Below are 25669 nucleotides of genomic sequence, written 5' to 3' on the forward strand. Positions count from 1 at the left end.
GGAAGGAGAAAAGGGACTTCCCCAGAGGCATGAATCTGAAGGACATGTAGAAGATACAATGGGCAGGCCTTGGCTACTAATGAGATCACTCCTGGCAGAACAGATGGTGAGTGAAAGAACACTGGATCTAGGGCAGATGTGTTCAAGGCCATGGGTCTGGCACGCAAGGTCTACAGGAAGAGGCTGCACAGGCCCCCATGGGCTGGGGACAGGGACCCAGGCATTGTGGAAGTGTGATAATCAGAAACCTCAGAGTAAACAGGGACACCCAGGAGAGAATTCAGTTGGGAAAGGAAGCTTGGGCAGAGTACTAAGAGATGGCCAGCAGAAGAGCCACCCAGAGAGGAGGAGAGCTAAGGAGGAGCAACCAAGAAGGTGGGAAGAACACCAGGGGTGCAGGCCATGGACAGAGGTGACTCTAGAGGCAAAGAGGGGTCAGCAGCACTGGGAAGTAATTCCCACCAGGACGGCACGGCCCTGCTGTACCCTTGGCCTCCAAAATGTACTCCCCCCATCAAAAACCACAGGCAACCTAGAATTTAATATATGTTTATTTGTGTAGTAGGAACACTCAGGTATATAAATAAGGTAAATACTTTTCAATGTACAGTATATCATGTTTGTACACTTCGTTCAAAAAGAACCTACATGTATTGTTCAACACTAATCAGAAGTGCACAGGAAAGATCAGCTGTGGCAAAAACACTGATTTAGTGAAACATCAAGGTGGGTAAAGGGCACAGTAGGAGCGCACAAGTACATGCCTATCTGAGAGACCAAAGGACTCCTATCGGGCTCTACGCACCCAAGAGCTGCTTTCAGGCTGCTGTGTCTGAGAACATGAACACTGTCAACACCCAGCCTATCCAGTGCAAGACAACTCAATGCCACCAAGTCCCTCCATACAAAGGGGGAGCCAAAAATCTGCCCTGGGGGTGCTCCACCCTGTCTCTATCATTTTGACCTACCCCTCCTATTTTGGAAGGTATTAAGTATCAATAAATATTAAAATTTGGTATCAGTATCAGTGCTAGATAATTCATGAGCTTCAAATCACCATGGATGGGTTTTCTGAGTTGTTTCCTGGTCCCCACACCCACAAGCCACTGGGGCCCGTCAGTACTCAGCTGGCCTGTTAAGAGTCTATCCTCAGTGCAGAACTCCAGGCCCCTGCTCTGCCCTCTCAGTGTCTCAGGAGTCCCTTAGACAAGAACAATTTGCTGCTTCCTAGTCCCTGATCTCCCCTGCTTCCAAGTCCTTTGGTTTCACTGGCCCAATGTCTGCTCAGCTCTTTGTCTTGGTAATCAGCCCCAGACACCCAGCCAGCACACTGTAGGGCAGAAACAGGGCTTACTAAAGCTCCTAGCTCTGTGTACAGAGGATTTCAAAGGAACCCACACACAAAGGACACTCAAAATGCTTGCATGTTCTGCCCACTTTTGTTCTTAACCTCTTTTGTATACTGGTGTTCTTCCGAGAAAACCCAGGAGAACCTGTGCATGAACCTAATGGAGGTGAGAAGGTGTTCCAGTACTGAGGAAAGAGATGGCTGTGTGGCTCACACCAGCAAACACAATTTTACTTGGAGAAAAGGGAAGTCATCTAGGAGCTGAGAGCGAGGCCTGCCCAGTGCCTGGGAGAGCACTGCAGGACGGTCCACCGGGTATCCAGCCACCCTCTCCAGATAAAGGGCTGCCTGGGCCTGGTAGATAGCACAAGGAGGGAGGAAGTGTCAGGGGTAGGATACTGAAAAGACACGAGGGCCTCCAGGACAAGCCCAGATCAGTAGCTGTTTACTAAAAACCTCCACAACCACTGTCATTATCATCACCCTCAATCATGAACTGAAGGGAAGAAACCAATATTTAAATTCTAGCAATGGGCCTTAGGGGCTCACTACACCCAACAAACAGTCCCCAGTCAAGCCATTAGTTCTACATGATCATTCAACCGGCGTAAGAATCCCCTGGATCCACTGGCCAGAATCATTCCTTCAGAGTAAGGACACCTCCACTTCAACACATCCCCCAACTCCCTTGTCTCCATTCAGAAACTAAGTTAAAGAAACATTTTTCACTTAATCCAGTGCCTGTTCTCCCTTCATTCACTGAATGCTTTGCTAACCCAGAATCCAAGAGAAACAATCCACACCACCTGTCCTCACCTGCTCTATCCTAATGCCTTCAGGAAAACACAAAAACAAGGCCGACTTGTTACCGCTTAAGGATAGGGACAGAGCTTCGAGGCTTCCAGCTGACGTAACCTGCTTCAGCACAAGTTTGTTTTCTTCACTCTTCTTGGCCCCTGAAACCATCCAGGAAACTACAGGTTCCTGAGCTGTGTGCACAGAGCTTAGCCAGGGTAGGAAGTGGAGTCCAGAATGAGTCAGAAACAGCTCTCACTGTCCAGAGCAGAGGCACCTCCAGGCAAGAGGAAACGGCCTCTCCCCCATGGGCAGTCCAGACCAAGGCCACAGCAAGCGGACAACTCTCAGGCAAGCCACTCCCGCTATGAACTGAGAACTTCTGAACATCCTAAAGCCCTCTTTCCTTTGATCAGGTGTGCCTCCTAAACAATGTGTAAACCACCAAGATGCTCAAGTAGGGTGCTACAGTTGGACTACTACTCTCAGAAGGACTGTGCAGTCACTTTCCAAACCGTGAGCATCAGGTTGTGTCCACGGCAGTGGCAGTGTGATAGCCAAGAACCCAGTCTCTGGCATTATACCAGTGTGGGTCAAACTGCCAGCTGAGCTCAAAAAAATTACTATTTATTGAGCGCTTACTATGTGCCAGACACCGAGCTAAATGTTGGCACACATTATCCCATTAAATCCTCTTGATCAATTTCAGTTCCAACTGGGTCAGAGAGGTGGAGGCTGACAGTAGACTAGCAATCTGCCCACAGCTCACGCTATCCCAGCCTGAAGTCTGTCTTAACCAATGCTCTCAGCCTCCCTCACAGAGCCTCAGTTTCTGCATCTGCAAAATGGGAACCTAATCCAAGGCTGGTTTATGTTTTTAAGGGAATAATGTATGCAAACCTTCTGCACTGTGCTTGGCACATATTAAGCACTGTATGATTACAATCATTAATAAATACACTGATAATGTCACGTTAGCTAGAGAATAAGGAGAAGCAGAGAATAGGCACTGGCAAAGGAGTGGGAGCAGGGTCTTTGAACAACAAGTGGATTTGAAACCCACTGGCCATAAAGCCCTAGACTTCACATATTCTACCCCTTTTATTCTCATAAATCACCCACATGTCCTAAAACCCTTCCACTCTAGCATCCAAAATATTCCTCCTAAATTGCCCTCAAAATGGTAATGTCTGGCCTTGGAAAATACAATCTCCATCAAAAGCCGTCACCATGGTCAACCTAAAGTGAGGCTTGTGGGAAATGGAAGGGGCAGAAAGGTGGGCCACACTCAAATGGAAACAGTAGCTAGTCATCTGCCTGTGAGGATGGGCCATCTTCCAAGGGATGTGGGTTGGGAGAGCCCAGGCTCAAGGAGAAGTAGGCCCAGCAGAGCCCTTAAATGAGGACCCTTCATCACTACTGGATCCAAACCCTCGTACCCTCTATGGACTGTGCCATAAGGCCCCCATCTAACACCACAAACTGAGACAGGAAGTCACAGCTGTTCAACTCCTTAAAAACTGGAAGCTGGGCAGCCCTGAGGACAGAGATAAAGGGGAAAGGAAGTTGGTTTTGACCATGATTAAAAAAGGAATATGAGGTTCTGACCAAGAATTTGCTGACAGTGTGACCCTGCTGCCCTTTGTGGAATCCTGTGTTCCAGACAAGTATAGAGTCCATAACCAGCTTACTGTCTTGTGATGTGTCTATGACGGTCACCTGGACATCTCCCCCACCCTTACCTGAGAAGAAAAGGAACCCTGGATTCAAAAAAAAAAAAAAAAAAAATCACCCTTCCCACTTCACCCCTTTTTCCACATGTAAGCACAGTGTGCACAACCATATGCCAAGGTGGAGTTACTCTGAAAGACAGAAGACAAAGGTACCTAAGATATTACTAGAACAGGGAGAGATTTGGACAGTGACATACCACATTTGGCAGAGTGATGAAATCTCCCTTGGACATCCACCTGGGCTGGCTTCATAGGGAGCACGCTACAGTCTTCCTAGAAAGGATGCTCTGCACCATGAGTTTTTCACCTTCTCCCCACCCTACACTCAACAGCGGATGGACCTGAGCTTACTGAGGCCCACGGTGAGGAGCTGAACTTGGAGATCCGTTCAAATTAGCCTCCTGCCAATTCTACAACTAGCCTACACACAAGTCACAGGGTCTGTGTACTTTCCCTTAAAATATATTTTCTGGAATTTTCTTGAATAATACAGATCAAGTTATAGGATAAAAGTCCATGTCAAAGTTCACCTGTATGTAGTTTAAAGGTATGCTTCACCTCCCACATACACTGTAGAACTATACAACATTAAGAATAAATACTTTGTAAATGTGATTACACTACAGCTACTAAATGGTTCCGAATATGAAACAGGCAAAAAAGGAATAAACATAATAAGGCCCAGCTGTCTTCAAGGCTTCACTTTCAGGAGTAAACACAATTGTGTGCGTTTCTTGGTGTTGGAAGCATTTAAGAGGGTGGCACACACCAGCAAAGGGAAACTTCAGAACCCCACAAGCATGGTGAGCAGCCCAAGTGGAACTCACCAGGGATGCCCAGGCCCAGGCCTCCATGTCAGCCCTGGTTAGTTCGTCATCTCCTTATTTCACCAGGGTGAGCTAACAGCAACTGAAGCTCCAACCTGGCAGGGGCCAGGCCTCCTGAGCCTCAGGGGGAGAATGCTGTAACATTTCAGGTGGAGCTGGCTGAGGCACCAGCCGTCCTTGTCCTGTGGGGCTCACAGTGTGAGATGGAGATAGTCCCGACTCCACCTTATTACCCTGCGGAAGCTCTCTCTTGGGAAGATGTTCGTGGCTCTCTCGGTTACCTCAGAAGGCTGCTGGGAATGTATGGGATACAAATTGCAAAACAAAGCAAAAATTTCTGAATCAGGACTACATACTACTTATGAATACATAAACAAGTGGGACACACACATAACTAAGCATGGAGGTGACAAATACTGGATTCATGACAAGGGAGGGCACACAGTTCCAGTCACATTTTATTTCTGACCAAAAAAAAATGGGTCTAAAACAGGTTGCGCAAGTCACTAGGATCTGCTTGGGAGCATGTTAAAATAGTCTCTGGAGCTTGTCTGAAAGTGGGAGAAAGAAACACTGTCATACAGACACAAGGTGGCATTGCTCTCCTCTCCACCTGACTGGGAAATTCCTCCTCCACTAGAAAGCACTTAGGGAAATCAGAAAAAAAAAAACCCAGCTGCCACTCTGGCCTCTTGCTGACAGCGCTAGTGAGTATCCAGCTTTAGTTTCCCAGGATCCTCTGTCAGTGACCACTTCCACAAAGGAGGGTAACCCTCAGCTGCTGGCCCCAGGCTCCCCCATCCAAAGGCAGCCTGGTTTCAGAGTGAGTCCCTACTCCTGGGCCCCCACTGAGATACCCTCTCCCCCTCCGTTCATAAGGACCCCACCACTTGCCCACAATGAGGCCACAAGAGACAAAGGAGGTACCCTTCTATACCTAGTTTGGTGATCCAAGTTCATTCTTTAATCAGAAAACTAATTTCACTCCTAATCACTGTTGAAGATTAGTTGCTAAGACACTGACACATCTTGAGGACAAACATTTAGAAAAGACCTGAAAGCATTTCCTTTTCGGGTGCCCATGAGTAATAAGAACTTGCTCTGGGGAATCACAGAACAGTGTAATAGAAGAAGCTCAGAAAATGAGGACCCTACAGTGAGGCTTCCTGCCCAGGAACACATAGCCAGAATATAAACCTCCAGCATAACATGTTTTGTTCTTAAGGGGACCTTGGGCCCAAAAAAGAAAAACCATGAAGCTGAAACTAAAGTGACAGTTCAGTGAAAAACAGCTGCTTCACACCCACGAGGAGGGATCACACAGATATGTGAGTTCAAACACTGTGAGGGCTCTAGAGTCCCCTGTGGATGCTTCAGTCACCTGGCTGATTATGAGCCTTCAGGAGGCAGGAAGGCCAACATTTAAAAAAAAAAACAAAAACCACACTTGGAGCCAGAACCAACCAGACTTCCAAAGGGGGGTAACACCGTCTTCCAGGTTCTTCAAAACTTTGTTTTAAAAACCCAATGGTCTTACCCCAGTGACTTTCCAACTCAGAGCTGTAGTTTACTCACAGCATAAATCAAACCAGACTAAGGTGCTGAAGCAAGTCCTGCTGTCACTGGCAATGAAAGCAACCATGCCATGGAATAATTTTAACACATCTGTACACCAGGTTCTCTCCCCTGTGCTTGACTGCATTGGCCAAAGAACTAATCACTTTCCCAAAGCCCATCTCGCCCTGATGAGTAGGGAGGGGGAAAAATAAACCAGTTTACACAAACAGTAACTACAACAAAAGGTCCCCAGTAAAATACACACTACATTTAAACTGGTCACATTATATAAAAAGTATACATTTAATCTTCAGAATAGCCAGGCCTCTCATAGGTTAGTTATGCCATAGTTTTTAGCAGGACTTTATGGTTTCAATGAACAAGTCATGGTATAACTGAAATCATGGTAAGAAATAAGGGTGTTTTAGAACAAACATAGACACATACTTGCCTCAAGAGTAATATATACACAACACAGCAGCTACATGGTGTTCAGCGAGGGGTGTGCAAACCAAAAGCCCTCTCTCCCTGCCTCCGGTTAGGGTCCCCAGTGAGGGCCCCCAGGAAGGACTCAGCAGCAAGTCTACAGCACAAATGCCAACGGCCTCAGCCCTGAAAAGACAAAGTTCACTGGACTGTCCTCCAGGAGACACTGGAGCCTAAATCATGGGAAGGGGCTCAGTTACAGTGCTTCTACTGCATACACTTGAAATATTACAGTGTGGGTTTTTTCCAGACTATCATAAATAATTTTTCATGCTTTCAAAAATAAAAATAAAAACTAAAACCTTCTTTCAGTCTGAAATGAAGTGAAACCATACATAAAGCAGAGCTTCTTTCAGCCTCTGCAGGGCTTCAATGTGGACAGAATGCTCCTCTGATCAATAAGCCTCCATTCCTTCAGCCTAGAGAAGGCAACCCTCCACAGCTCCCAGGCAGGCACTGGTAGAGAAGAGCCAGTGAATGCTGTCAAGAACAGCAAGTGTCCAAGCCGTGTGCCCAGCACTAGTGGGAGAGCCACCTAAATGGGTTCACACAGATGAATGCCACTCTCATTGGGTCCAGTAACAGCTTGATAGGGATCACATCCTGAGCTGGGCAACACTGTCTTCCAGGTTGTTCAATACTTCTGTTTAAATATACCCAAATGGTTTTGCCCTCATGACTTATTTCCAACTCAACTACAGTTTACTCGCAATCCAAATCATAAACACAAAGACAGTATATACATATTTTTTTAACCCACAAATTTTAAAAAAAAAAAACAAAAAACCTGCCCCCCCCCCAACCAAAAAAAAAAAAAAAGACAGTGAGTTGAAGCTTGTCATTGTCTAAGTCACAGCAGCTGGGCTTGCCTTGGAGACCTGCCCTGCACTCAGTTCTGCTCCTGCTCTCCTAGCCCTGGGTGGCCCCTACTCGTCCTCTGTGGTGGCTGTCAGAATCCCCTTGTCAGTCAGATGAGACTTGAGCGTGTTGAAGATGTGGAGTTGCTGATCTGGTCGCAAGGTCAGGAACTGCTGAATCAATTTGCTTGGGTTAGGGCCTCTGCAACAGAACATGAAGAAACAGCCCTGAGTAGGCCCAACTGCTTCTAGGGCTTGATTATGCAAACTGCTGCTTTGATCTGCGGATTCTCTTCTAAGGGCAGAATGGGGCCTCATGCACAGTGACAACTGAAACTGAGTTCATATTTGAGATGGTTTTTCACTGGAACTTAGATGTAGCCAAAATTCTAGAAATGCACCATACTTACAAAGCCGCCAACTTAGTTCAGATAGAAAGGCACTATACCTGATAAAACTGGCAATGTATACATTGACAAAGGTGGCCATCAGGTACTGGCAGTCAAAGCGATCCATGATGCCTCCGTGGCCAGGAATGGTATTGGCAAAGTCCTGTTTAAGGCAGAGAAGGACAGGCAAGCCTGGCTTCAGTCAACAACCAAACACCAGACTGACTGTCCCACCCCAATTTTTTATTCTAGAAAAAAATAAGTGAAATAAAAGTCAAGATGCATACAAATCCAGCCTTATTACATGTGAAGAGAAATAACTTTTGCTGTGTTAGGTAGTCAAGGGCAAGAAAAAGAACTAAATCAAATGATAAGGCAATTATAGAATACAAGCTTAATAAATTACAAAATGTTCTTTTAAAGAGATAACAAAATTAACAAACTGAAAACCAACTACAGAATTTTCTTAGAAACAATATACTTTTGTTTAACCCACATGAATGCAGCACCTGGGTCAAGAAGAGCATGTATTAATCACCAGGGTGCCAGAGTCTGGTGCTATGTCGATGGCTAATGGGGTAGGAAAGAGGGGAGGAAGGCAGAAGATGGGCAAGGAGAGTGAGATGAAAGGAATAAAGAGGAAACCTCTGCCTACTTTGATTTTAAAGGCTCGTTTGAATCCACTTGCAAAGAACCCGCCAAAGGGGCCGATGAGTGAGGCAAAGGTGGAGAGGGCAATACTGTGAATCTGGAAGGGATACATCCGGACTGTTTTCTAGAAAAAATAAGTGAAATAAAAGTCAAGATGCATACAAATCCAGCCTTATTACATGTGAAGAGAAATAACTCTTGATGAAACTAATTACACTTTTTTAATCAAGAAGAAGAGTAGATTTTTTCCTTTACATTGTTATAAATTTCTAACATCTGACTTAATGGAAGACATTAATGTATTCTGTATTCAGGTCAGTCATGGTGGTGCATGCCCATAATCCCAGCTACAAGAGGCTAAGGTAGGAGGATCTTAAGTTCAAGGCCAGCCTCAGCAATTTAGCAAAAACATCTCAAAATATAAATAAAAAGGGTTGGGGGTGTAGCTCAATGGTAAAGCATTCCTAGGTTCAATTCCCAGACCCCACCTCCCCCAAAAAATATTCCGCATTCAACCTGCTGCAATATTTTGGTGAAAGTATATAAAGAAAATCCAGCCTTATATAGTTCAAAAATGAAGCATATTTTTAGTAGTCTTCTCAAATAATAATGCATATTAACACTACACCAGAATATGACAGAGGCTGTTTCTTAAAAATTGGATGCAATGTGGAATCTGAAATCCTACAGATTAATTTTTCATGCTCTCTCACATCATCCATCTCACACTTTGAATGAAATCTTTTGCCCATGTGTGACTGTGGAACCATGCATTGACCATCTAGAAAATACAGGATTGCTAAGTTATATTAATCTTCCAAATGTAGACACATTTTATTATCCAATGTCAAAATGTCACCTACTAAAATCACTATGGATCTCATCAGAAAAGTCTTTAAGGAGTAGGAGGCTGTCATGCTTACAGTGGCAGGTACATGTTTCCAAAATACAAACTTTTATTTAGAAGCCAAGTTCTATCATTGGTTAGCATTTGCTGTCGTTTTCCTTGAGTGACAAGCTCACTTCGTTCCTTCTCAGAAACATGTCTGCTAAATACCCAATCTGAAAAGATAGTTTTGCCATTCTTTTCAAATAAAAATTATGTTCCTAGAAAAAAACAGATTGTTCATTCCACAACCCAAACAACTGCACATGCTTTACCTTCAGGCACACAGCAATATTTAGCAGGGAATGTTTTATACACAGTTTCCATTTCAGCAGAGTATTAAAAGTGCACACCTTGTGTGCACTCAAGGTCAAACTTTAATAAAATTAGCAATTTTACCATTTCATCAAAAATATAAGAGCAACTGGCTTGTCTGCATTGTAAGGAGGTGGCATGAAGAGGGTACTGCCTGCCAGCCCTATTTGTGCCGTTGCCTTAACTCATGTCTAGACACTGGCCTTTTTCCCACCTGCTGTTTTTGTACCATCATAGAGAATGTGAGCAGAGTGGAAAAGGCACATAAATTCATAGTAATATTATGAAAACAGTTGGTACCTGAAGGATCCCTCTAAAGGAACCCACAAAACACACTTTTTGAGAACCACTGCCCTAAAAGATGTAAAGTGAGGGGAAAGGTCTCCTGCCCTCACCCTGAAGCTAGTGGCTCTGGAGGGTAGGTGGTGGAGGGGGCTCCTCTTTGCAGTCATGTCCCACCAATTCACCCCATGTGAGTGGCACATACCCAGCCAATGACTGACTGGATCACTCCAGGAATGTTGTACTCCTGCAGGCGGAACAGGTCCGAGGGCTCACAGTCCACAGTGAAGCTGTTGGTGTCGTTGTTGTACTCCACAGGGCAGACAAAGCACCTGTACCCAGACATCACGTAGGACAGCTGAAAATGAGGGAGAAAGACACAGGAATGAAGACGAGCTGCGTTCATCAGGATGGCCAACATCTGGCTTGGACACGTTTGTTCCTCAGTGTCCACCATCCTGCTCACTGCAAGCTATGTACAAAGTCAGAGGTTCATGTTTTACCACATGTGCATTTTACCTGAATTTTTTTTAATAAAAGAGGTTTATGCTCACTGAGGTCTCACTCAGATGTGCCCAAACACATGGACCCTGAAAAGGAATTTAACTACAAGACATTTCTTCCCATTTGGGGGAGCTCTAATCTATTTTCTCAGGATCTCTAAACTCAATGACAACTGGAGGGAGGTCATGGGAGTATGGTACAATGACAGCAGCCAGCCAGGAGAAAGAAGGCTAGGGGAGAGCAGCACTAAGGGACAGTCAGGCAACACTAAAAAAGGGAGAGACTGGCCTCAAGGTCCGAGGAAGGAAGTGGTGTCCTTTAAAGGGCTGAAAGATCATCTACCTCTGGCAGGTTATAAGTAGGAAAAATTCAGGGCTGGAGAAGCTTATCTCACCTCAGCCCTTACTCTTGGGTGTCACTCACCCTGATCTTGAAATACCAAATGCCTGGACAAGAACATTGTCTGCTGAAGTATCACCATGCCTAGGGATGAGAGGGTTTACAAGGTTCCTTATCTCACGACTGCCAAAACCCTGCCTGGAAACTGGTGGGTAAAGAACAGCCAGCACTACTGTACCCCTCACAGAGTGTTCCATGCTCGTGCATCTCTTTGGGGCAAGGTAATCAGCAGGACAGAGTTCCTTATCTAGTGAGACACACTCCCTAGCCCTACACAGGCCTTTGAAGTTGGAGTGAGGCCTCTGTCCCCTCTGCCACCCAGCTAGGAACCTCCACCTACCAGAAGGCCGAACACCACAGTAGCAAAGAAACCCCCAATGAAGCCTTCCCAGGTCTTCTTTGGAGAAAGCTGTGGACAGAGAGCACATTCTTAGCAAAGGATGTCAGTGACTCAGGATTTGGAAAGATTATTGTGAAAAATATCTCTGTCATAAAACCCCTATTCTTAACCAGAGATATGAAAAATTGTGCTGTATCTGTGTAATAAGAATTGTAATGCATTCCGCTGTATTTTTTTTAAAAAAATCAATTAATTTTTTTTTAAATTTTTGTATTGTTGGTTGTTCAAAACATTACAAATTTCTTGATATATCATATTTCACACTTTGATTCAAGTGGGTTATGAACTCCCATTTTTACCCCATATACAGATTGCAGAATCACATCAGTTACACATCCATTGATTTACATATTGCCATACTAGTGTCTGTTGTGTTCTGCTGCCTTTCCTATCCTCTACTATCCCCCCTCCCCTCCCCTCCCCTCCCCTCTTCTCTCTCTACCCCCTCTACTATCATTCATTTCTCCCCCTTGTATTATTTTTCCCTTTCCCCTCACTTCCTCTTGTATGTATTTTTGTATAACCCTGAGGGTCTCCTTCCATTTCCATGCAATTTCCCTTCTCTCTCCCTTTCCCTCCCACCTCTCCTCCCTATTTAATGTTAATCTTCTTCTCATGCTCTTCGTCCCTACTCTGTTCTTAGTTACTTTCCTTATATCAAAGAAGACATTTGGCATTTGTTTTTTAGGGATTGGCTAGCTTCACTTAGCATAATCTGCTCTAATGCCATCCATTTCCCTGCAAATTCTATGATTTTGTCATTTTTTAATGCAGAGTAATACTCCATTGTGTATAAATGCCACATTTTTTTTTATCCATTCGTCTATTGAAGGGCATCTAGGTTGGTTCCACAGTCTTGCTATTGTGAATTGTGCTGCTATGAACATCGATGTAGCAGTGTCCCTGTAGCATGCTCTTTTTAGGTCTTTAGGGAATAGACCGAGAAGGGGAATAGCTGGGTCAAATGGTGGTTCCATTCCCAGCTTTCCAAGAAATCTCCATACTGCTTTCCAAATTGGCTGCACCAATTTGCAGTCCCACCAGCAATGTACAAGTGTACCCTTTTCCCCACATCCTCGCCAGCACTTATTGTTGTTTGACTTCCTAATGGCTGCCAATCTTACTGGAGTGAGATGGTATCTTAGGGTGGTTTTGATTTGCATTTCTCTGACTGCTAGAGATGGTGAGCATTTTTTCATGTACTTGTTGCTTGACTGTATGTCCTCCTCTGAGAAGTGTCTGTTCAGGTCCTTGGCCCATTTGTTGATTGGGTTGTTTGTTATCTTATTGTCTAATTTTTTGAGTTCTTTGTATACTCTGGATATTAGGGCTCTATCTGAAGTGTGAGGAGTAAAGATTTGTTCCCAGGATGTAGGCTCCCTATTTACCTCTCTTATTGTTTCTTTTGCTGAGAAAAAACTTTTTAGTTTGAGTAAGTCCCATTTGTTGATTGTAGTTATTAACTTTTGTGCTATGGGTGTCCTATTGAGGAATTTGGAGCCCGACCCCACCGTATGTAGATCCTAACCAACTTTTTCTTCTATCAGACGGCGTGGTTAAAAGAAACCCAGTTCTTTTAACCACCTTACCTTCTAAAATTTCCAAAACATGGCTTCCTTTTTCCCTAAATTATACCCTTCAGTTTCCTTTCTGTTTCAAATATTCTTATTATTAAACTACATACTAATTTAATCACAACACTCAAATCAGATCAAAGCTCTACGAGTGTGCTTTAAGTCTATAGAAACATTTCGTTATGATTTTTTTTTTTTTTTTTAATGAGTAGTTGTCAATGTTTTCTTTTGGCTTTTCCCTTACAATTAATTTACTACCAGTCTACCCCCAGGGGCACATGGTTACAAAGCCACAGTGCACACCAGCTAGATTTCCTTCTGTCTGCCACATTAACCTACTCATATAGAAAGCACCATCCTACCCTCATGGTGATATTTTATGTTAGGGTGATCATTTACCTTGATGAGTGGAGTCCGACCAAAGAAAAAGCCAAACATATAGGCCATGATGTCATTACAGATCACACAAGAAATGGGGACAATGAACCTAGGAAACAAAACAAAGTGAGAATCAACTCTACCAAGATGACAGTACCTCAGTAGTCCACCAACAATGCCATTCATAAATTCCAGAACCAAAAAGCTGATAGTGCATTTGTAACCTATTGTGGTATAAAATACAAAGAAAGTAAACACCAAAATCCATACATAATACTTGACACACAGCAGGCATTAAAATGTTTACTGAATGACTGCTGAATAAATGGAGAGTATCTATAAATGTCATTCTATTCTTTTTTCATTATACAGTAATATATACACATAATACAAATATAAATTGTAAAAGGAGAAAAATTTTTTTCCTTCTTCCCCCCCATCCCTATTCTCCAGTCTCCAAAATAACCACTTTTACTCTTACCTAATTTTTTTTGAGTAGTTACCTGTACATTTCTAAAACTATATACATATATATATTTGGTAGCTAACTTACTTTTTTCACTGCTTATTTCTAGCACTCGTGTGCCCTACTTTTCCCTAGGACAACCCTTGGAACAAAACCCCAATAAGCACACCTGTATTTCTTCTTTGCCCTCCTCTTGCTAAACCAATCACCCCCACCATGAAGACAGGTGGTGTTTATACTCATACCATCTCTTTCCTCACTCTCCACCCTTCTCAAGACACTTTTTAAAGTTTTTCTATTAATTTAACATGACAGAAATAAATCTTGATTTCCTGGCCCAGCAACTGTGGGCACGATTTCCTAACTTCCTGCTTGAGGGAGAAATTTGGAGTATGTGAACCCTTCCTACTCTATCTTCCAGACTCCACATTATTTACTTTGTCAAGGCTTGTAGAACAGTCTCTATAACAATGCACTATAACAATGATTAAACCTTCACTGGAGACTTTTTTGGGGTGGGGACGGTACTGGGGATTGAACTCAGGGGCACTCAACCATTGAGTCATATCCCCAGTCCTATTTTGAATTTTATTTGGAGACAGGGTCTCACTGAGTTGCTTAGTTCCTCACTAAATTGCTGAGGCTGGCTTTGAACTCACGATCCTCCTGCCTCCACCTCCTGAGCCACTGGGATTACAGTGTGCACCACCACACCCGGCCTTCACTGAAGAATTTAATATTAGTCACTATAGACTCAACTGACTTGTTTAGCCATGAATCTGAGGACTTAGCACATGCTACTCTTAAGAAATGCATAATAAGGGGGCTGGGGTTGTGGCTCAGTGGTAGAGTGCTAGCCTAGCACATGCGAGGCCCTGGGTTCGATCCTCAGCACCACATAAAAATAAATAAATAAAGATATTGTGTCCAACTAAAAAATAAATATTAAAAAAAAGAAATGCATAATAAGAACACTGAAATTTGAAAAGGAAATAGTGCCTACTCAGACCTTTATAATTGTTTTAAATATAATAATGCCCAAAGCTAACATTTATATGAGCTAATTAATCTCTTTAGATTTGCTGACTTGTCAGTTCCTCAGGAGGTGAATGTAACTACATTCTAACTCTAACATTTGAAGAGAGAGGCAGTCTGGATGTGACCCACAATACTTAAGCATGTCTCTCATTACCTGAAGATGTGCCTTTACCTTTCCACTAAGATCACCTAGCTTCTTAGTCATTCTGCTGATTCCTATCAATGCTGACACATTTCCTGTTAAAACCACTATGTTTCTAAAATTAAATCTACTCAGTAATAGTATAATGTTCTTCTGACACACTGCCAGATCCTACCTGCTAATATTTTATTTAGGATGGTTCTTGCTTCTTCCTCATCAGCTTTGGTGTGTTAGATAACATACAGCTATTAACCTGCTTGGTCCCATTTCTTTCTTCCAGGTGTTGAATTTACACAATTTTCAAAGTTCTTCTATAGTCACTGATATATTCAAGTTTGTTTATAACTATTAGCAGTTCACAATTTTCTAGGAACTCCTGAATATTCCCTCTAGGTTTTCAAATTTCAGGTTGCTGTACAGTTATAAATTTTGATCAAATATCCCTGTACCTGTTAGTCTAGAACAGATTTTTAGAATTTAGGTACTGACCAGCAGCATCAGCATCACCTGGGAATGTACTAGAAAATCCAAAATTTCAGGCCCTACCCCAGATCTACTGAACCAGCCATCTGTGTTGTAACTAGCTTGAAGGCTATTCTGAATAGCTCAAGGTGAGAACCACTGGCTTGGAAGAGAAGGCAGGGGTTCTCAGCCTAGGTGTATGTAAGAAACACCCACAAAATGAGAGGGAAAATGCTTCCTGCTGCCATCACTCACCAGATCATTCCTTCAAACAGATTGTGGATAACGAGATGCGACTGAGTTACAACAATCAGTAATGTTACATGGGTCCACCCAAACTGCAAAAGAAGAAAAACTATCAAGTTTACCTTAGAAATAACTTTAAAGAACAGAAAACTGATGACAAACAGAAAAAAGATCTGCTTCTGTATCTGACTTACTGGAAGTAAAAAGATACAGAACAGGCTGCTGAGAGTAACACTTTGTCCCTCCCAATAAGAGTCCCATCAAAAGCAAGTATTGGGAGTGGGGTTGTGGCTCAGAGGTAGAGTGCCCGCCTAGCATGCATAAGGCACTGGGATTGATCCTCAGCACCACATAAAGTAAAATAAAGGTATTGTGTCCACCTATAACTAAAAAATAAATATTAAAAAAAAAAAAAAGCAGGGAGTGGCTGGGCACAGCAGAGCATGCCTGTAATCCCAGCAACTCAGGAGGCCGAGGTATGAGGATCACAAGTTAGAAAACAGCCTCAGCAATTTAGTGAGTCCCTGTCTCAAAATAAAAAATAAAAATATAGCTCAGCAATAAAGCACCCTAGATTCAATCCCCAATACTAAAAAAAGTAGGGCCTGGATAGCCCAATAGTGAGTCCTATGCTCTGATGCATGGGTACTTTTTTTTTCATAGTATTTACTAAACTCTTAGGGCACTCAGAGAGATGGTCTCAAGGTTCCAGATACATACAGAATAGATCACATTCCAGAATTTTGATATGTCACAAAGCATGAAAAATCTGTTGAGTTTCTGCAGCTCTTCAATTAAAACAAGAATTCATTTTCTCTCTCCTTCTCCTTCTCTCTCTCCCTTCCCTTCTCTCCCTCCCTCCCTCCTTCTCCCCACCTCCCCCCCTCCCCCACCTCTCGCCCCCCTCTCCCCCCTTACCATGTAGAACTGCAGTCGGTAATGCTTCTTGACCAGACTCAGTACAAACATGCAGAATCCTAGTTTGGAGGAAGAGGAATGAGTTAAATAAATCACACTCTATGTTTACCTTTCTTCTAGTCATTTCATTTAGCTGTGTTAAATGGCCCTTTAATTTTTTCACAGGAGTTAACCAGTGCATAATTTCAAAGACAAGAGCACAAAAACTACTGCAATAGCCCTGCAGTTTTAATTCTAGATCACAGAAGAGGTAACTGAGACTGTATTGCCAACTGTAATTCCAGGTACTTGGGAGATGAGGCAGGAGAATCTCAAGTTCAAGGCCATCCTTGGCAATTGAGCAAGACCCTGTCTCAAAAAATTACAAGGCTGGGCGTGGTGGTGCATGCCTGTAAATCCAGCACCCCAGAAGGCTGAGGTAGGACAAGTTCAAGGCCAGCCTTAGTAATTTAGTGAGACCTTAAGCAAGACCTATTTCAAATATTAAAGCACACACACAGGCGGGGGCTGAGGATGTAGTCCAGTAGCTAAGCATCCCTGGGTTCAATCCCTGGTACCAAAAAATAAATACAACTAAAAAATAAAAAGTGATGTAGTTCAGTGGTAAGAGTGCTTGCCTAGCATGTTCAAGGCCCTGGGTTCAATCCCCAGTGTCACAAGAGAAAAAGAAAGATTAAATTCCTTGCCCACTGAGATTATAGAATCTTTTCAAAGGCAAATCTAGTGAAACTTCCACCACACTGCAATGTTTCTCAAGGTTGCTCCTATGATGACTTCCCTAAAAGATAGTCACTGACTGAATGATTTTTGTTTGTCACACTGAAGAATTTCAGTCAAGAAGAGAGTTGAGACAAGGCCACACATGCTCCACTGGTCCTCATAGGGAGGCTGATACTCAAGCAGGTGGGACAGACAGCCATGGCCATCCCCACAACCGCGACTCCCTGGGTCTCAATTTCTCTTATTAAGAGCTATAACAGCTCAATGTACGACCGAGTCCTCAGCTTGCTCCCCAGCACAGTCCCAGTTATAAAACTTTAAACAAGAATTCCCCAACTCGGGGTTGGGGTTGTGGCTCGGTGGGTAGAGGGCTTGCCTAGCATGTGTGAGGCACTGGGTTTGATTCTCAGCACCTTATATAAATAAATAAATAAATAAATGTCCATCAACAACATATATATAATTTAAAAAGAAAAAAAAGAATTTCCCAACTCCTTCTCCACAGACAGATGAAAACAATACAGACAATACAGACACAAGAACTGGTGAAGCAATTAATGCATACCTGTTAGATAGAGGGTAAAAGAAATGAATCGATGGTATTTACTGAGAATCCGCAAAGGCTCCTCTCTCTGGACCAGGGTGAAGAAGTAATCCGTCACTGTCTCGCCATAGAAGAAATAGTTTACACACAGTAGAAAGTACCTAGAAATGAAGACAGGGCAGTGCCGCAGGAGCACATGCAGCCTCTCCTTTACAGCGAAGCCCTCAGAAAGCACGGAAGAAAGGACAGAGAGCAGCAGCCCGATCTGCCTGGAGACCCAGAGATAGCTCACAGAGGGACGAGCAGATTACGGTTCCCTGCTCTCTGCTAACACTGTAGGTGAGCAGTTCATCTAAAAACTTGTGGCAGCTTTTATTCACTTTCCCTTTTCACAAACTTAGGATTTGGTTTTTGCCCCTCTTGTGGCATTTCCATATCTAACCTGAGAATCCTCTAAAACGTGCCTCACTCTGCCTCCCCAGACTCTATCCCGCTCTACCCACACAAAAATTCCTCTTCTATCAAAAAGGTCCATCCTCCCCCTTCCGCACCTGGAACATCCTCTTCACTTATCCATTTATTCATTCATTGCTCAAACACCATTGTCTTCATAAAACCTTACATGGTCTAACAAGCTATCTACCTCTCCATTTATTTCTAAAGCAAGTAGTCTAGTCTTTGCTCATTTCACTAGGCAGTTAGTTATACACAATCTCAGGGCATCTCCCACTTGGAAGCCTGGCTCTGACACATACTCTTTCACTAGATTAACTCTGCACTTGTTTACATCCTCTTTCAAGGGAGTTCTGTGAGGCAAGAAGTCATGGCTCACATCTTGTATAGTAGCCTCCATGATGATTCTGAGTATGGGACCAGGCAGAACCACCCCAAGCCTGAGGATTCAAGGGAGAGAAGTGAAGAGACATTTTCTCTTTCCTTCTTTTTTAAATTGTGAAGTTCAAAAACTCATATTTAGGGATGGAGTTGTAGCTCAGTGGTAGAGCACCTCCCTCGCAAGTGTGAGGCGCTGGGTTCAATCCTAGCACCACATAAAAACAAATAAAGGCATTGAGTCCATATACAACTTAAAATTAAAAAAAAAAAAAAAAAAACAACTCATATTTAGTTTATTTTCTGTTCATGAAAAAGTCTTTTGGAAAGTGACCACAGCTAGAGGTCAGGCCTCCTGAGTACATTAACAAAATTCAAAACACAGCTGTCCTCCTATAAAACAGCCACAACAGAGACCTACATCTTAACTGCCACAATGGAGACTTACACCCTAAGCCAGGGAGCAATCACAGATTCATCTGGAGGCTGGGAGGCAGTGTGTATTGTTGGGTGACAGGGAGACATCGTGGAAGGATATGTCCAGCCTAATTCTGAGCACATCAACTCCCACAGTCATGACCAAGTTGTGGGGCACAAAACCCTACTGTCCAGCCCACTAAGTCACAAATAAACTGGGGTTCCAGCATAGTGGGGTAGAAGAGTCTATGTTTGCTATCAGTCTTCTCAGAACTATGTGATGCTCTGCTCAAATGTCACCACTTGAAAAGAGTGTGGTCAAGAAAACAAAGTTTCTAATCAGAAAGGAGTCTCAGATATCATCTGCAGTACAGTTCTTTATTTTGTTTTTGCTTTATAGCAGCCAAGTCCTTTTCTAGAGAAGGAAAAAGCAGAGTTTCTCTGGAAGAGTCCAGATCCTGTGCTTTCAGTTTCATCCTGCTCATACTGGCACCCTGAGTACCTCTAAGGAAGTAGGACTCCAATCCCATCATTTGAAAACAACTGAGGAAGTCTTAACCATCTGTTTTAGTGATGGCGAAACCAAGTTACCAAGACAGCAATATATGCAACCTGACAACCCCAAAGACCCGAGGGGAATTCTGGGATGCTACAGCATGAAAAATATACTGAGCTAGAAAGCTGGAGGGGCCAAATACTATCCCTGTCCCTAAAGTCTAGGAACCCCAATACCACTGCAAATCCTCTCAGACAGCCATCTGATTTCTTCTGAGGAAGATTCCAGACTCCTAGTAGCTACTGAAGACTCAAAACAGCCACAAAGTTTGGTCTGTGAAAGGCTCAAAGGTTTTGTACAAGTCTAAGGTGGGCACTCTATCGTGTCCCACCATCAATGTAAATACATGCCACAAAACACATCATCTAAATCAGGTAAGGGGCCCTCTGGGTCAGAGATCTTACCAGCTGAGGGTCCTGAACCAGGGCAGGTCATAGGAGTGGTAGACATTGTAGCCAATAGTGATTATCTCATGGAAACACTTAATCTGAACACACATTACCTGCAAAACACAGAAGAATTAGAACACTCTTCTTATTATCTTCAGAAACAAAAAACAACAGGTCACAGGTCCTAAGCAAAACCACTAAATAAAAACTTCAGTTTTCAGGATGATCCCACTCCCCTCCTCCTCAACACTATTCCACAAGGCAATGCTCTGTCAGAGGAAGTAGCTTCCCATGGCTGATGTTCAGATTAACTTTTTATTCTAGAACCTCCCAGAACTCAAACAATTGTGTCCCCATTTGATTTTGGTAATAAATATTTGAAAAACCCCAACTGCTCTGCTCAGCAGCCAACTGTCATCATCTGGCCCTTTCCATAACAGCAGGAAGACCAAGAGCAGCTCTGTGGACTGCGACTTCTTAACAAAAGCTCTAAGCCCTCAAGTGAGGTTCCAGAAGAGCAGGAAACAAAACCAGGAATCACAGAAACACACAGCCAGGGTCACAGTTAAACTGTAATAATAAATTCAATATTAAAAACGAAGCGAGGGCTGGGGGGCTCAAGCAGTAGCGTGCTCGCCTGGCATGCGCGGGGCGCTGGGTTTAATCCTCAGCACCACATAAAAATAAAATAAAGATGTTGTGTCCACTGAAAATTAAAAAATAAATATTAAAAAAATAATAAAATAATTTTTTTTTTAAAAAGTGACATCTTTAACTACAAATAACTGGCCTATGCCAGTAACCTCCAGTTAGCTACTGAAAGATGAGAAGTCACAGATGGTCTAAGGCTTAGAAGTATTCTGAGGAGCCTGGAGCCTCACTGAGTTCCAGAGCCAACCCAATATCTGGCACTAAAGACAATAATTCTGTAGAATAAACAGAATGTAAAACTAAAATGACATGCAAATGGCACTTACAATCATCATTAAAACCATTGGTCCCAGGTAAATGATGATGAAGAAAAATGCAATCATGGCCAAAGACAGGATGCCTCTCACCCACCAGTTCTTCCATCTAGGTGAGAAACGGGGGAAGGAGAAAACACCAGTTAGGAGCCCAGAAAGAACTACAGCACAAACCTAAGGGAAATGGCTCTTTCTGAGTCTGGTGGGCCCTGGGCTTAGTTATTATCAGGCTATCTCCTTTACCTTGACAGGCACTGCCACAGGCTGGTGGAGCAGAGCATTAGCACCAATGCGTCTCACCCACAACCAAACTCAGCAGGTGCTCCAGGGCCTACAGAAAATATGCCCAGCTTTCGTCTGAAGTAAAGACCAGGCAAAAAACAGAGATGTAATGCCCACAGCTTCTGCATCTACTTGGATGACTTCTATGGCCATCTAGCTAAATAAAAACCTCTGGGCATTTTCCTGCAACAGAATTCCACAATTCCACACTGCACTTCCCTGTATTATCACACTGATGGTAATAATATTAGGCAAAGACAACTATGACTAATACACACACTAATAAACTTTTGGGTTTTTTGGTACTTTGGACTGAACACAGAGATGCTTTGCCACTGAACTACATACTCAGCTCTTTTCATTTTTTGAGATAAGGTCTCACTAAGTTGCTGAGGCTGACCTTAAACTTGTGACCCTCCCAACTCAGCTTCCCCAATAGCTGAGATTAACAGATGTATGTCACCATGCTCAACCTGCACAAGGCATTTTTATAAGAATTTTACATATATTATTAATTCAATCCTCAACACAACTAGCTTTTTACAATTTTAAAATAGATTTTAATCCAAATGTATTTTTTTAAATTGACACATAATATTCATACATATTTTACTGAAGAAATGAGAGGAACAGGGCACATAGCCAGCAAATGGTGAAGCTAGGACTAGAGTCCAGGGGTCTGGCTCCAGGCTCCATGCCCTTAACCACTGCATAATACAGCTTCTCCAAGGGACAAGGTGGCAGGCCTGCATAGGAATGCTTTTAGATAATGCTTTGGGGTCTTATAATTTGTGTTTTTCATCTACTCACAAAACTGTTTTTAGAAGGACCAACTTCTCAAGAGCCAAAAATTTTACCCAAGGATTCAAATAAGTTGAAATGTTTCCCACCTTTTCCTAGAGAACTTAAGGAACTGTTCATAGTGGAAGTATATGAAAGAGAGAAAACGAAACATTGAACCAGAAATCCTAAGACCTAAAGTATTCCATGGCATACTAAACATAGTGCATGTTAAACATAGTGCAAAGACCCCCACAAATATCTGCCTCACTGAGCCACATTACCTTGAAGACAAATTGGAAAGGGCTCTGTTGAGGACCTCTGGGGTGTCATCTACGGAGGTTGGCGGGGGAGCTGGTTCCGCTCGGCTCTCACTGTCTGATGCAGTCTCTCCATCTACCTTTGCTTCTGACTCTGATTCCTACATGGCAGAAACACAGAAGAGGAAACAATCAAAAATGCCAAACAGACTATTGAGAAGGGTGTGCCTTTTCTGAGAGAGCTGTGTGAAAAGACCCCAAACAGGGCCTGGCAGTCAAGTAAAAGAACAGATGGGACACACAGCAAACTCAACAGTGTTCTGACATATGCCAAGGTGGCCGCACTCTGTTGGAAGAGAAGCATGCATCTACACCACATGCAATCTGTTTAAGCCCCCTGGGTGGGGGATACAAGAGAGATCAATTGTAGTCAAAGAAGGCAAAAAAGAGGCTGTGATATATTTTCTGGGAGCTTATCCCCGAGCCTGCACTGGCATAGGTGGCCCAAGTGTATCCCCAAAAGCACTGGGCTGTAGGCGCTCAGGAAAATCCATCCATCTCTGAAAAATCCTCTCCACCAAGACCTGACTTTCACAGGGCACCACCTCTGCTCTGCCATGGCACACTATAGACTCTCAGGACTGCCACAGTGGCCAGCATCACTGACCAGATTCTCTCAGAGGAAACCCAGTGTGTGGGCTTTTTCCCCCAGGGATACACAATGCCTCAAAATCCAGAATACTCTGGACTTGGCAAGAACATCCTGTGAGAAGACCACCAGTGTGGAAGCCACACCTACTGGCTCACTCAAATCAAAGCTTGGCTAGACTGGTGCAGCTCTGTCTTCTGCCTGCCAACAGACCCTGAGCATCAGCAGACTCCACAATGTCACTCACACAGAGCTGCCAGACAGGCCCCACCACAAATGAAACACCTGCAGGGACTGACCCTGCCCCCCAACCTGGGGAAGGGGCCAGAGCCATGCCAATCACAAACTCCACCCGAGTATCAGGCTACTCTGAATCCTAGGAACCATCCTACTTCAGAGAGATTTGGGGGGTTTTTTTGTTTGTTTGTTTTTGATTTGTATCAGGAATTGAACCCAGGGGCACTTAACCACAGAGCTACATCCCCAGCTCTTTTTTTATGTTTTTGAGACAAGATCTTGCTAAGTTGCTTAAGGCTTCACTAAGTTGCTGAGGCTGGCCTTGAACTTGCAATCCTCCTGCCTCAGCCTCCTGAGTTGCTGGGATTGCAGACATGTACCACCATGCCTGGTCAGTAACTTTTTTTTTTTTTTTTAATGTCAGGACTGAACCCAGGAGCATTCAACCACTGAGTCACATCCCTAGTCCTTTTTATTTATTTTTGAGACAGGGTCTCGCTAAGTTGTTTAGAACCTTGCTAAATTGCTGAGGCTGGCTTTGAATTTGTGATCATCCTGCCTCAGTCTCCCAAGCTCCTGGGATTACAGGCATGCACCACCACCATGCCTGGCCCAGAAGAACTAAATTTGAATTTCCCCAGTGACTAACACATGATATTAGCACTATTTGAATGTATATTGGTCATTTGGGTATCTGCTTTTTTGAAGTGTTCATCAAACTACTGGTCAGTTTTTTTCTGCTGAATTTTCTGCTTCTTTTTTTATATTAATTTGTAGAATTTGTTTATGATCTCAGACTTCAGTACTTTCTGTCAATTTGTTGGTTTAACCTGATGTTCTCCTAACCCTCAGACCTCTTGCCTATCAGAGCTGGCCACAATGCAAACTTCTTTGTAACTGTCTCCCCCAGATAACCATAAGCTCTCTTAAGACTGGAATACAACATTTTGTTCTCATTATTTCCCCAACCCTGGCCCACAGCCAAATGTTTACTAATGGATGGAAGGATGGAGAAAGACAGGAATTAATTCCAGGTATGGTAAAGAGAGATTCAGTTCCTGCCCTGACAAAGCTACTTCTAAGTTAATTTATACCATAGAGGGCCTTAGCTAAAGCAGAATGCTGTTACAAAACAGAAAGCTGGCTTTGGCTTTAGATATGTCCTCCTCAGTATGGAAGGAGCCACAGCTTCTGCAAACTAGAGCCAGGTGGCTCTGGACAAGTGATCCTTATGCCTTTGTACTTTGGTGTCTTTATCTTAGGAAAGAAACCTAGTTAAGGGCTCTCCCTAGGTGGAGGGATTCTCTAAAGAGAGATAACCAAACTCCACAGCTCCAGAGGTTCTAAAACACAACAACACCTCCAGGATTGTCCCTCTCCAGTTAGGCAAAAGGGAAACCAGACACTGAAAATGGCTTCCTGGTCTTGTAATTCTCTTTTCTATTTTGCAGTATTGGGGATCAAACCCAGGGCTAGCACATGCTAGGCAAGTGCTCTACTACTAAACTATATCCCTAGCCCCCAATTCCCATTCTTAAAATTTATACTCACACCCCACCTGCAACCACTAATACTCCAAGGTAAAAATACTGCGTGATTATCTAACTCTGACCTCTAAACTTCTGGCCTTCAAAATGAGAGCACCTAAGCCACCCCCCCCCCACACACACACACACACATACACAAAGTTGCCACAAATGTGTTCCAGTAGCATAGGAACTAAGCCATAGGAACTAAGCCCAAGCACAACAGGCAAGAGGGCACTCTCACATGCACTGAAGGCCCTACATAAGGTTATTTTTAGCTTATCTCGCCTGTTGTCAAGGAAACTCACCAAAGCTACTGGGTCCCCAGGCAGGGAAGGACAGCTCCAGCTCCAAGCTAAGAGTCTCTCTGAAACTTCCAGGTCCCTTTTATTAACCATAAGCCTAGCGCCAAACCCTGTCAAAACTGACTCCTCGCTCCTTATAGGAAGGATAAACCAGTCACAAAGGAGTAAAAGGAGATACAGAATTCACACAAGAACACACAGTTGTTATTATCAAGACTTCAGGGTGACTGAGATGAACACTTAAGAAACGAAATAAAAGCTCTGAAGCAATGAGCTTGAAAGATTAACTTCCTAGATATTTCCTGCCTCTAAGCAAGTAACTTCAGGTTCTCAGGCCTCCCCCCAGACCTACTGTAAGACTTCAGAGCAAGCCCATTCCTGGAGGCACCTTCTGAGCAAGAGACTAGCACCTACACAGACCACCACTCTCCAACAAGCTGAGGCAGGATCAAACAGATGGAAAGGGCGAATCCCTGTGTGGGGTAAAGGGCAAAGCCAAGGAGAAGGGCAAGTCATCCTACTCTTCAGGTTTTGACCTCCAGGCCCCTTACCAGG

At 43.4% G+C, this 25669-nt stretch overlaps 1 protein-coding gene across 1 annotated transcript in view; it reads right to left on the reverse strand.

Annotated features, from left to right (window-relative positions):
- Positions 1-533: 533 nt before the first annotated feature.
- Positions 534-25669, reverse strand: part of Cds2 (CDP-diacylglycerol synthase 2) — a 64631-nt gene continuing 39495 nt past the window's right edge. Inside the window, exons 2-13 of the mRNA XM_046433663.2 lie at positions 22422-22558; positions 21088-21184; positions 20126-20223; positions 17939-18078; positions 16654-16712; positions 15745-15827; positions 13403-13490; positions 11370-11438; positions 10332-10484; positions 8648-8767; positions 8052-8155; positions 534-7805 (exon numbers count right to left, since the gene is read on the reverse strand). Of these exons, the coding sequence (XP_046289619.1) occupies positions 7673-7805; positions 8052-8155; positions 8648-8767; positions 10332-10484; positions 11370-11438; positions 13403-13490; positions 15745-15827; positions 16654-16712; positions 17939-18078; positions 20126-20223; positions 21088-21184; positions 22422-22558 (1281 nt within the window). The 3' untranslated portion in view covers positions 534-7672. The remainder of the gene's footprint in view (positions 7806-8051; positions 8156-8647; positions 8768-10331; positions 10485-11369; positions 11439-13402; positions 13491-15744; positions 15828-16653; positions 16713-17938; positions 18079-20125; positions 20224-21087; positions 21185-22421; positions 22559-25669) is intronic.

Source organism: Marmota monax, unplaced genomic scaffold (genome assembly GCF_021218885.2).
Source record: "Marmota monax isolate L192 unplaced genomic scaffold, Marmota_monax_Labrador192_F-V1.1 WCK01_AAM20220418_F8-fsc00014, whole genome shotgun sequence".
NCBI lineage: Eukaryota > Metazoa > Chordata > Mammalia > Rodentia > Sciuridae > Marmota > Marmota monax.